Raw genomic sequence first — 11,418 nt, forward strand, 5'->3', positions numbered from 1 at the left:
ATAAACTATGCAGTATAAAATGCTTTTTATCTTAATTGTGTGAGGGAGTGGGGGTTAGGCTAATAGTTTGGTGGGCCAAAACATTGACGTGCAGGTCACACTTCCGGCAGCCCCGTAATAAACCATACAGCTAAGTGTAATAAATAAAGTGGGCAGAATATATGAGCAGAAATGCGTTGCATCCGCACGAGCTGTGTGAGAGTCCACACCCTATCGCTCATTGTTGACGTGCTCCAATTCAGTCTCATTCAGGTCTGAATTACAATAAGGAAGCTCCACCTTCAGCTGTGTAACACTTACAGTACTAACCACTTATTCTGCCCTGCGTTCATATATTTTTAACTTTTCTTTCTCATAGTTTTAAGACTCTCTCTCTCTCTCTGTCTCTGTCTCTCTCTCTGCCCTTATAAGGAAGCAGAGCGCTGAGCAGAGACAGGGCGGAAACGGTCACAGACACAGGAAGACTAGAGATACGGAACCACAGAGAGACCATAACACACCCACTGGAAGGGAATAAAGCCCCTCTTGGACTGTATCGACGGTTGTCACAAAGCGAAGGTAAGCTATGCAGTATGAAGCTCTTAAAGCCTAATTCGTCTCTCAGGAAAATGTGTGTAATTCGCACGGCTCTTCAGACGTGTTGAAGCGGCGGCGCTGCACGGTGACATCCATCCGGGCTAATGACAGGAAAAGCGGCGGCCTTAGCTGGAGTTTACTTCACCACGTTCACGGCGTTCGCTCCCTTTTCCTTTGTGGTGAAACCAGTCACCTGGGCTGGACGGATGCACTCATTTTTCCTTCATAGTAATAAGCGGCCAGAAATGAAAGTAACGTTAGCTGCTAATTCGACGGGTAGAAAGTTGCATGTTGAGCCTGCAGATCGGACAGGAGGGGCCGTGCAGGAGAGCTGAGGAACAAGGAACAGGGAACAGACTCCCAGCTAGTCTTGCTGTGCGGTTTATGTTTGCACAGATATTTTTCTGTAAGGAGATTTTTGTTCAGGCATGTAAAACGTCCCTTCTTCTGCCACCTTCTTTTATTATTGTGTATACTAGCTACGGTCCTAAATCCTATTATCGTCTGGTCATGGCTTGCATGGTAGCTCGCCAAAAGACCTGTTGGAAAAACCTTGTTTTAGACATCTTGTCTCGAACTGCAGTGGAGGTGGTCCTGCTCTTCCAGCCTCTGCCGAGAGAGGATGGGATCTGGCCTACTTCTCCCGAAGCTCAGGCAGAAATGACCTGTTTTCGTCCAGAACGCACTAGACTGCGCTTTCTCTCTTCATATGTCTGATGCAAATCTGTTTGCACCCTGAGGCTGTTCATGTATGAGCGCTCAGCTAGCGTGTTTGTGTCACTTCTCATGTAATAGTTTCTCTTGGTTTGAGATGTGAAGCTTCATCAAAGAATCATCCAGAACAGAAAGGGTTTCTCAGGTGTGGCATGGAGTCTTTACCTGGGTTCACAGGTTCTGAGACTGCTGCCTCCCTCAGGCCACATCTGCTGCTGAATCAGAATCCGTGCACGAAACATTGGTGACCATAAAGCCTAACTAGGATTTGAGGTGATATTGAGTCAGCCATAACTGCACCAACTGTGTAATTGCTGCTTTACAAACAGTGTAAATATGTATGGGACTGTTTAGCCAGAGTTTTCAGGACATAAGTAAAGGGAGGCTGGAAATTTTGCAGTAGTGCTCCTCGAGGACTGAGGTCCGTATTCCTGCGCTAGTAGTTTGTCTCAGATTCTGAAAGGAGCCTATTTGCCTGGTCTTATTTGAATATGCGCATTCGTTTGCTTTGCAGTGTAAACCTGTAGAAAAGACGGTAATGGAAAGAAGACTTTATCGTAATTTATTCATTTTAGTCTTTTGCATGTATTCACCCAATTTGACAAGCAGAAATAGTGCAAGCACATGGGGTTGATGAGGGTGGACACGGAGGAACACAGTGTTAACTTTCTGATAGTCAGATTCTCTCATAAATGATAGTTTACCTGCATTGGCCCACTGCTGTGTGATAGACTACACAGTTTAAAGCAGGTATACACTGCAAATCCACCAATTCAGAATGTAATTGGTTAATATAACCTCTGCTAATAGTTTCATTAATAAGATCAGGGGTGGGTGTCCCCCAAGGAATAGAAAGAGTTCTAATGAGAAGCAGATGATTTAGTGGCACAGCTGGGCACCTGTGTTTTTCTATGCAGAGTCATTCAGGTGGAGGTTATGAGTCAGCCTCTGGGATTGGCGGATCAGGTTTCTGTTACATAATCTTGGCCTGTAGGCTGTGTGTACATGAGGGAAAGTAGGGCCTTGGGGGAAATGAAGATCTTCCTGCTTTAAAGCTCTTGCACAGTTAGGCAAGGCCACTTTTAGTGTGTCAGTTGCAAATGAAAGATGTTTAGAGGTTTCTCAATATCGAAAAACTGTCTGAGATGTGGTAGACATAGTGGAAATGCTTTCTTATGTAGAGTCTAAATTTGAGAGTATGAGGCTTCATACATTCCCAAGAGGCAGGATTTAACTAATCTAATCTTGCGACTACTGCCACCTGTCTTTTTGCTGTTTGAAGTAGTTTACTGTTTAGAATAATCTAATGTGACTTGTTTTTTGAATAAACAACCAATTTGTGATAACAAGAATGAGCATCTGCACGAGCCAAAATCACAGAATGGTTTAACTAGGGCTGAATGGTAAATCATTGTTCAGTCATTATTGAAGGTTTGGCCTTTGCCATGCAACCACTGCAGAAGGCTGTAATATGCAAATCAGAATTTTGTGGTTTGTAGTGTGAGCATCGTGACCAGCCTCAGACTTTCCAGATGACCTTTTTCATTGAGATTTTATTTGATTTGATGAGTCATGTAGTGATGCAGCAATATGGGAATTGTGAGCTGATAGTGATATCTGATTTTCTATGTACGTATATGGCAATGCCAATACAGAAACATAAAAACACTGTAAAAATTGGCACTAAGGAGTAAAGGCATTCAGGAATGCTGTAATAATTAGTTATTTGTAGAGGCCTGCAAATGCAGTGGAATTCTGATTTTATTTTTATTTTATTTTATTTTATTTGCACTGTAGCCCAGCATCACCTAAACATTCTATTGTGCCAGAGTGCACAAATGTTAAATGTTATCTAACATCAGTCAAAACTAATTTTTAAAAACATTTTTTTAAGCAAATATTTGTTGGTACAATATGATTCCGATATCATTGTGTGTCCCTAGAATCAAGACATTCAGGAACCCTAGAACAAATGTATTGGTAATTGGTAAAATAAATATTGGAATCCAGTCTTTAATTATGTTTCATCTTGGAATCACTGATGTATTTTTGATAAATTTCAAGGCATGTTACAATCACACATCAATATAACCGCAATACTGTATTTCATCAATGTCATGTAGGCCTAGTGTTCACCTTGGTTCTCTTGTCCTGTTGGTTAGATGCAGTGTGACATCATATATGAAATCCTCTCTCTTATGATGTTGGTAACATTACCATGATTGACAGGATCTTTGTGTTTGCATGTTGTAGGCATGGCAGAGCTGGCGAGTCTGGTGCAGCGGTTGGAGGTGGCTGTGGGCCGTTTGGAGGCTGTATCTGGCACTGGAGGTGCAGGCGGCTCTGCTGCTGGCGCTGGAGGTATTAAACACCCAATACGATCTCATTCTTTATCACTGAATAACTGCAAACCAGTTTAATTTTATTGGAGTGCACAGGCCCTCTCTTTCCTGAACCTGAGCTGTTTTCAGATCGTAAAGTCAGCAGTGCCTGTGTGTGTGTGTGTCTTTCATAGCTTCACATCTGCTAACACTCTGTTCTCTTGCTGCAGCTGTGTCAGCATACGTTGAGGCCTTTGATGCCTTGATCTCTGGTCCTGTGGCCGAATACATCACCCTGAGTCAGAAGATAGGTGGAGATGTCCAGAAGCATGTATGTTCCACCATGCTAATAGACCAGCTCTTCGACAATACAGTGTATGCTTAGCCATACATCTGAATAATGGCTGGGTTACTTCTGTTTTTTTCTTGTCTTGTTTTTTTTGCAGGCTGACATGATGAAGCAAGGCTTTTCCTGTCAACGGCAGGTTCTAGTGACGGCCTCCTGCTCCCAGAAGCCCTCTGATGTAAGTAATAGTTGATGTAGTAAAATTCTTTGTCCCACTTTATGTGGATGGTCCTTTGTAAGATATTCTACAGGTGCTCCTTTTATCAACAAACCATCTATATGAAACACATTTGATTCTCAGGGTAAGAACCAGGTTTGGGGTTAGGATTAGAATTACTGTTTGGGTCAAAGTTAAAGCGATGCTGTGTAGTTTTTTGGCATTTGGAAATCTCTTTGGTGGAAATGTTTAATAGCACATAACGTCCAGAAGAGCATTTTGTAATATGGGTTGTGCTTTGGACCCCTTCCTTCAGTGCATGAGTCTGATGTCTGTGAGCACATTTAAAGAGTATTCAAAGAGAACTCTTTGGTGATGGATGTGTCTTCAGAAGATTTAAGTAAATGATCCACTATTGTCATCATATCATCATCATCATCATCATCATCAGCATGATGCTGATTTTTGCATTTGAGATTAAACATCAAGCCAAGACCTCCTTTTAAGCCTGTATGTGTGTCGTCAATGGGTTAAAAACGTATGACGTGGTCCAAAAAATTTCCACAAAATTCAACCTGACGCCTCTGACTTTTAATTAGTATTTCAGGCTTTACAGGGTGACTTTTTACATTTTAGCATGTTGTTTGGTTTTGTTTTTTCCCCTTCCTGACTTAGTAATGCTACTAATTCCAATTGTAACAAACAATCTTGCATAGTGTCGTATTATTTTAAAATTAAGAGTGAGTTTTACATTTAAGGTCAGGAAAAGGTCAAGGTAATGTGTGTATGTGTGTGTATGTGTGTGTGTGTGTGTGTGTGTGTGTGTGTGTGTGTGTGTATATATATATATATATATATATATATATATATATTTGTTCTTACTTCCTGCTTCCTCACTCAGTAAGAGAGAAAAATGTTTTTTCTATATACAACATATGCAACATATACAACATTATTTTCCTTATTGTATTGTATTGACAAAATATATTGTTATTCTTTTTTTTTCTTGTTATTTTTATCAACTTGATTTAAAACCTACCTACCTTCCTTATGTTATTTTGGCTTTTTGGCCCCTTATCCCCATACAAACTTTGTACTTTGTACAAGACAAAATGTTTGGGCACCTTTTTAGTGTAGTTAAATGTAATTTTATTACAACTCAGACATTTTAATCAAACATTTTGTGTGGACCATCAAGTTTTACAGGGTTTTGTATTACAGGATAAACATTTGATCTGCAACAGTTCATCTCCTTTATCTTGTATGTATAGGCCATCGTGACATCTCTGCTGGCTCCAGTGTCTAAAGTGATTGAGCAGGTGCAGTCATTCCGGGAGCAGAACCGCTCCTCTCCACTCTTCAACCACCTCTCAGCCGTCAGCGAGAGTGTGCCTGCCCTCGGCTGGGTCGCCATGGTGAGCTTGCCATACTTGGCACTGTCAGCATAGTGTGTGTCTTTGTGTGTGTATGGGTTGTCATTTATTTAACAAAGTGTGTAGCTAATTGAAACAGGCCATTCATTCATTCTGGAAATGTCTTATACAGTGAAACAGTGTGCAGCGACATTTTTCCCCTCTTCTGGTTTGTTAACAATGACCCAGTGTTTCAGACTGGCAGCCTGAGGCTTTTTGTGGAATCGAAATTGGTCAAGATGACCCAGTGAAAGATCTTCATAAGTGATTTACCCGTGTAAAATATGGCTTGTCGCAGTTTTATAGGTATACGGCTGTATAATGCTGGGATACGCTGTGCACAGACAAACAGTTATCTTTTCACATGAGAAAGTAGCCTAACTGAGTATCAGAATTGTGCTGTAATAATCAGATCATGTTTTGATCTGACTGTAGAAAAGCATTGAAGTTTCTGTGTCTGGAGTGTAACTTGCTTAAAAATGCCTTATTAAAGATACCTTTACCCCTCGGTCTCACCTTGCAGACGCTACATCATCAAAACTTTTGCTCTCTCTTTTAGTCTTTTTGACTGCCTTTTATTTACGTGTGTTTAACCGTGTGAGGGAGACTGTTTAGCTGTTTAACAGTCAAATAAAGTAAAAATAAATTTTTAATGCATAAAGTAATCAGTATGACTACCAGAAGAATATGCCACAGTAATGAAAATCAAAAATTATAGGATTTCTGTCTGCAGAGATGGACAACTGTGTCTTCTTTGCCTAAATTATTCTCATCAGTTTCCTTTGAAATATCTTATAATATTCATACAGATGTTCACTTACCATTTTCAGTATGTTTGAGTGTGCAATTGAATGTTGTTCTTTAAAACTAGTGGTGGAGTCTAAACAATGAGGCAGGAAGGTTGATAAGTATCCTGTTTCTTTGTTAGGCCCCTAAGCCAGGTCCTTACGTCAAGGAGATGCAGGACGCTGCCATGTTCTACACAAATCGTGTGCTTAAGGATTACAAGGAAAAGTAAGCTTAATAATGTATCATTTTCATATTTGATATGATTATTAAAAATTACACCTACCAATTCACACAAAACTACATATAAGCAGCTTTCCCATATTTTGGGCTGCTTGCTGTTTATAAACTGTGGTAAATACCTTATTCAACAGGGATAAAACACATGTGGACTGGGTCAAGGCCTACGTGTCCATCTGGACTGAGCTGCAAGCCTACATCAAGCAGCATCACACCACTGGACTGGTGTGGAGCAAAAGTGTAAGTTTTACTTTTACCTCTCACTTTATTTACTACTGGCTTTGTAGATTTCTGTGCCTTCAAGGTGAGTGGAGTATTATTATTCTGTCTGTATTGCAGGGTCCTGTTGCCTCCGCCTCAGGAGCTCCAAGTGCCCCGAGCGGTGGAGCTGCTGCTCCTCCTCCTCCCCCCGGACCCCCACCTCCACCCATGGACCTGAACCAGTCTGCGGGTGGAGACTCGAGCGCAACCAGCCGCAGCGCTCTCTTCGCCTCCCTCAACAAGGGATCCGACATTACTAAAGGTAACATTTGACAAATGTTGTGTTTTTTTGTTTGTTTGTTTGTTTCTTTTTGTTTAAGATAAGTTTTTACATCACCTTTCATTAAAAATTTAGAACTTTGTTCTTCCTTACTATCGTTCTGGGGATGTGACGTTTTCTCCCAATAGCAATGACATTCTAAGCACAGACGCAACTGTACATCCATGCTAGGCGCTTAGGGTTGAAAGTGGTTTGGTGTCCAGTCAGGGGCTGCAGCTAAAGTCGAGAGGAGGTTCAGTGTGAAGTCCTTAATTCATATGTTTGAGGACCAAATGGTCGTACAGGAAGTATGGTGAAGCCGAGCATCATTCTGCATGGCTGTCAGCGTTTGTTGCATTGTATGTCATAAATAACCCTGTCCCTTTTATTCACACAAGGCCTGAAGCATGTGTCTGATGCTCAGAAGACCCACAAGAACCCGGCTTTGAGGTCTCAGGCAGGTCCTGTGCACACTGGCCCCAAACCCTTCTCTGCTCCCCGGCCAACTGCATCTGCCGCCCCTGCTCGCACACTGCCCCCAGTGCTGGAGTTGGATGGCAAAAAATGGAGAGTGGTGTGTATGAAAGCCATTTTGTTAGTAAACTGATGTATTGATGGTATTGTCACTAGAAGTTTCTATCTTTTCATCTGTTTATCATTCCATTCTGACTCCCTCTTGTGTTTGTATATTGTGATCAACAGGAGAACCAGGAGGGAGCTCAGGGCCTTGTGATCAGCGATACAGAGCTCAAACAGGTGGTTTATGCCTTCAAGTGCAACAAGAGCACTCTGCAAATAAAGGGAAAAATCAACTCCATCACTGTAGGTATGAACGCATCACCACCCTCACTTGGATGTTTTGTTCTGGAAAAGGGTTGAAGAGCACAAAGTACAACAAAAAAGGACAAATTTGTTTGGCAATTTGTTTGGCTTTAAGCTTGTCACTTTCTCTGCAGACAACTGCAAGAAAATGGGCCTTGTGTTTGATGACGTTGTGGGTATTGTTGAGGTGATCAACTGCAAGGATGTTAAAGTACAGGTGTGTGTGCTTGGGCATTCTGCTCATTCCAAGGGGAATTTCTCACTTATATTGCTCTTGTTTTTAGGCATGTCTTGCACATTCTGTTTGTAGTTGACATTCTTCTGTGCATGCAGGTTTTGGGCAAGGTCCCAACGATCTCCATCAATAAGACAGATGGCTGCCATGTGTACCTGAGTCAGGGCTCTCTGTCATGTGAGATTGTCAGTGCCAAGAGCTCTGAGATGAACGTGCTGGTGCCTGGCAAGGATGGAGACTATGTAAGTAATTAAGAGCACTGTGGATATGGGAAATTCCTATTACGTGTGTGTGTGTGTGTGTGTGTGTGTGTGTGTGTGTGTGTTTCCTATTACGTGTGTGTGATGTAGGTCTGTCACAATCACGAAATATTAGCTGACGATAAATGTCCATATAATTTAATTGCGGTTCGTTCATTGTATGCAACTATTAAAGGGGCCAAGTTAGCAGATTAGCTATATTGTTACCTAGATGTCAGTATTTAGTAGCCCCAGATAATGTGTAGCAGGGATTGCCCCTCACTAATGTCTTCAGGATTTGTTAAATGCTAGGAAGTGCTCCTGAGCTAGTTCAAAATGAAGGGGCTTTTGCGTGGCTTTTGTGCAAAATTATAGTTGGTAAATGCTTAATCATTTTTTATAAAGAAAAATGAAATATTTGCAATATATGTTGTTCTGTGTTCAGAAAATTAGTGGAACACTTCAATTTCTGAGCACTGTCAGTCTGAAGTTATAGGACTTTCATCATATGTTCATGATGTTGATGAACACAAACTGCTTCATTCAGCTAATGCGCTGATCAACTTGCCTCCCAGTCAGTATTCATTAGCAGAAATGCTAGCATCCTACTGCCCAGCACCTTTGTGCTGTAGAGGAACGGAAAAGTACTACCTTCTGCTCTTCAAAATTTAAAGGGAGGCATTAATGGTTAGAAACGTATTTAATTCTTCATTTTTAGCCAGTTAGCTGGCTTGCGGGCACCCTCCTGTGTTTTACAGTGATGCTTTTGTTATAATGGGAGAAATAGAAAGTAGCCAGGCTCCCCTTAAACTGGCACTGGTAGTTCCCAACAGATGACAGAAGACAAACATTACATAACACTACCTTCTGACGGTGTTATAGCACCAGTCAGAAGTTTTGCAGTTTTCAAAAAGGCCATGATGTGTCTCAACAAATGCAATTTCTCCTTTCTTTTATATACATATATTTAGCTCAACCCAACTCATGAAAATGTGCTCAATTCACATTCTCTTTGTCCTGTAAATACGTGATCATGAAAGCCAACAACTGTGGAAAATAATTGCAATCGGCTCAAATAATTGATCGGGGTGATTTGTAATAATTGTGACAGGCCTACTTACAATCTTTTTTTGGTTTCCCAGACTGAGATCCCGGTCCCGGAACAATTTAAAACTGTATGGGACGGCAAGAAGCTGGTCACTACAGCAACCGAGATTGCAGGATAAAAGCTCCTCCTCACTTGTAAGACCGCCCCCTTAACCAATGCCTACCTGACTGACTGACCAACCAGCCAATCACAAACAAGACAAATGCCAACCATGTCCACACTTCCTATCAGCCAATCACAGCTGCAGCTGTACCATCCTTCAGCCAACGAGATGACTGCTTGCTTTGTGGCACAGTCCCTCAGCCAGGGGCAGGGATCGACTTTTCATTCCATTTGATATTGTTAGATAGCACTTCTAAACTAATTGCCAACAATCGAGTTGTTTTGCTACCTTTTTTTTTTAAGCATTCCACCCATGCTGGGAAAAATAAAATGTGAACGGCCAAGATGATGCAAAGATTTGTTTAGATTCTTTAGTTTGTATTGTCTTAATTCCTTCAGATTTTTAATGACTGGATGTATTTTTCATTTGCTTTGCATGGTCAGGGGCAGATGTTGGGGTTGGGGTTAGGGGGAGAGAGTCCTAGTGGTTTTTGTTCTTATATATGCAATTCAGTCCTAAAGCACACGTACAGCCCTTCTTTTAGACAACCATGATGCTACCACTCCAGACATTGACGGTGACTTTGTAGAGATAATTATATAATAAAGATTTGTGTCATCATCCACATTAGAGGACTAATTAGAGAAAAGGACGCTACGTGCAGGATCACTGTCTTTTCTACCATAACACTGAAGCAAAAATAACGTTAATGATTGTTGGAGTATGAACAAAACTTTTTCATTTCTCACTGTATTCCAGCACACAGCACATTCCATATAGCACTGTAAAATAATACACCATTATATGTTTGCAAATAAGAGGTACCATAAGAACAAGGATGCTTATTTACAACATCCTTGTTGTTTCTTTGTTCTAAAAACTGGATGTTAGACATTGATACTGTCCCAGAAATGCTGTTGATGAGACTGACCATGTTGGCATAGCCAAACTGAGCTCATTTGATAGCTGTTGAGGTATCTCCTGTGGTGGTCAGTACACAGTAGACATGTTTTACAAGTACACTTGTATAAGCCCCTCACCACAGGCTTTTACGTATCCATCGTTCTGACTCTTTAAAGCCTTTTTCCTCTCATAGCACTCAGGCCATGTGGAATTTCTCTTTTAATCATTTGTCTTTTTTTGTTATTTGTTTTTTTTTCTTTCAAGAATTAAAATTCTGCTCATTAGTACTGGAGGAAGATATCATTAAAGTCGTCGCAATAAATTTAATGTCACTCTTGTCTGTGTCTTTACTTTTCGGTTTGTATTTATTTGCTGAGTTTAACATAGTGGACAAAAAACTAAAACATAAAATAGCAAATTTGCCCTAACTTTTGTACATGCCACATTTTATGTGTATTTCTTTTTTCTTTTCTTTTTTTTCCTATGGCTCTTGGAATTTACAGCTACAAGAAAGAAGTGTAGATTTAGTGAAGCTCAAAATATAAGAGAAAAGGCCAGCAGTCAGTACTTTCGATGTACGTTTATGTACATTTTCCAAATCTTACATATCTTACATCTATAAAAACAATCATGGAGGACAGAACCGATCTATTTTAACTTGGGTATGAGAAGTACGAGAGAATGGGTTGTTAAGCATGAACGCTTTCATGAATTTAGGAACAGCAGCTGCTGTTCATATAAACAAGCTGATGGATAAGCTAAATACAATATTCTAACATCCTGAGCTTTGAGATATATCATTTATAATGGACTCTGAAGGACCAGTTGAGTTGCAATTTGTAGTATTGCATAAGGACAACATGATAATAAATGTGTGCTAAAGAATGCAGTTTACAAGTGTTTCAAATGTGTTTTGGTTGACATTTTTCACTCTTT

General features: G+C 40.6%; 1 protein-coding gene across 1 annotated transcript; it reads left to right on the forward strand.

Annotated features, from left to right (window-relative positions):
• Nucleotides 1-396: 396 nt before the first annotated feature.
• cap1 (CAP, adenylate cyclase-associated protein 1 (yeast)) lies at nucleotides 397-10,818 on the forward strand. The gene is made up of 13 exons (XM_036566584.1): nucleotides 397-558; nucleotides 3,544-3,651; nucleotides 3,842-3,942; nucleotides 4,058-4,135; nucleotides 5,386-5,529; nucleotides 6,455-6,540; nucleotides 6,687-6,792; nucleotides 6,892-7,075; nucleotides 7,471-7,646; nucleotides 7,775-7,898; nucleotides 8,029-8,111; nucleotides 8,228-8,371; nucleotides 9,511-10,818. Exons 2-13 carry the CDS (start codon nucleotides 3,546-3,548, stop codon nucleotides 9,592-9,594), a joined length of 1,416 nt encoding a protein of 471 aa, XP_036422477.1. The 5' UTR covers nucleotides 397-558; nucleotides 3,544-3,545; the 3' UTR covers nucleotides 9,595-10,818.
• The last annotated feature ends 600 nt before the right edge of the window (nucleotides 10,819-11,418 follow it).

The sequence above is a fragment of the Colossoma macropomum genome, unplaced genomic scaffold (genome assembly GCF_904425465.1).
Source record: "Colossoma macropomum unplaced genomic scaffold, Colossoma_macropomum, whole genome shotgun sequence".
Lineage (NCBI taxonomy): Eukaryota > Metazoa > Chordata > Actinopteri > Characiformes > Serrasalmidae > Colossoma > Colossoma macropomum.

Coding starts and splice junctions, on each gene's coding strand:
- cap1 (XM_036566584.1), top strand. CDS start 3,546: ATGGCAGAGCTGGCGAGTCTGGTGCAGCGGTTGGAGGTGGCTGTGGGC. Junction 6,793..6,891: donor GACTGGTGTGGAGCAAAAGT/GTAAGTTTTACT, acceptor TCTGTATTGCAG/GGTCCTGTTGCCTCCGCCTC. Junction 7,076..7,470: donor GGGATCCGACATTACTAAAG/GTAACATTTGAC, acceptor TATTCACACAAG/GCCTGAAGCATGTGTCTGAT.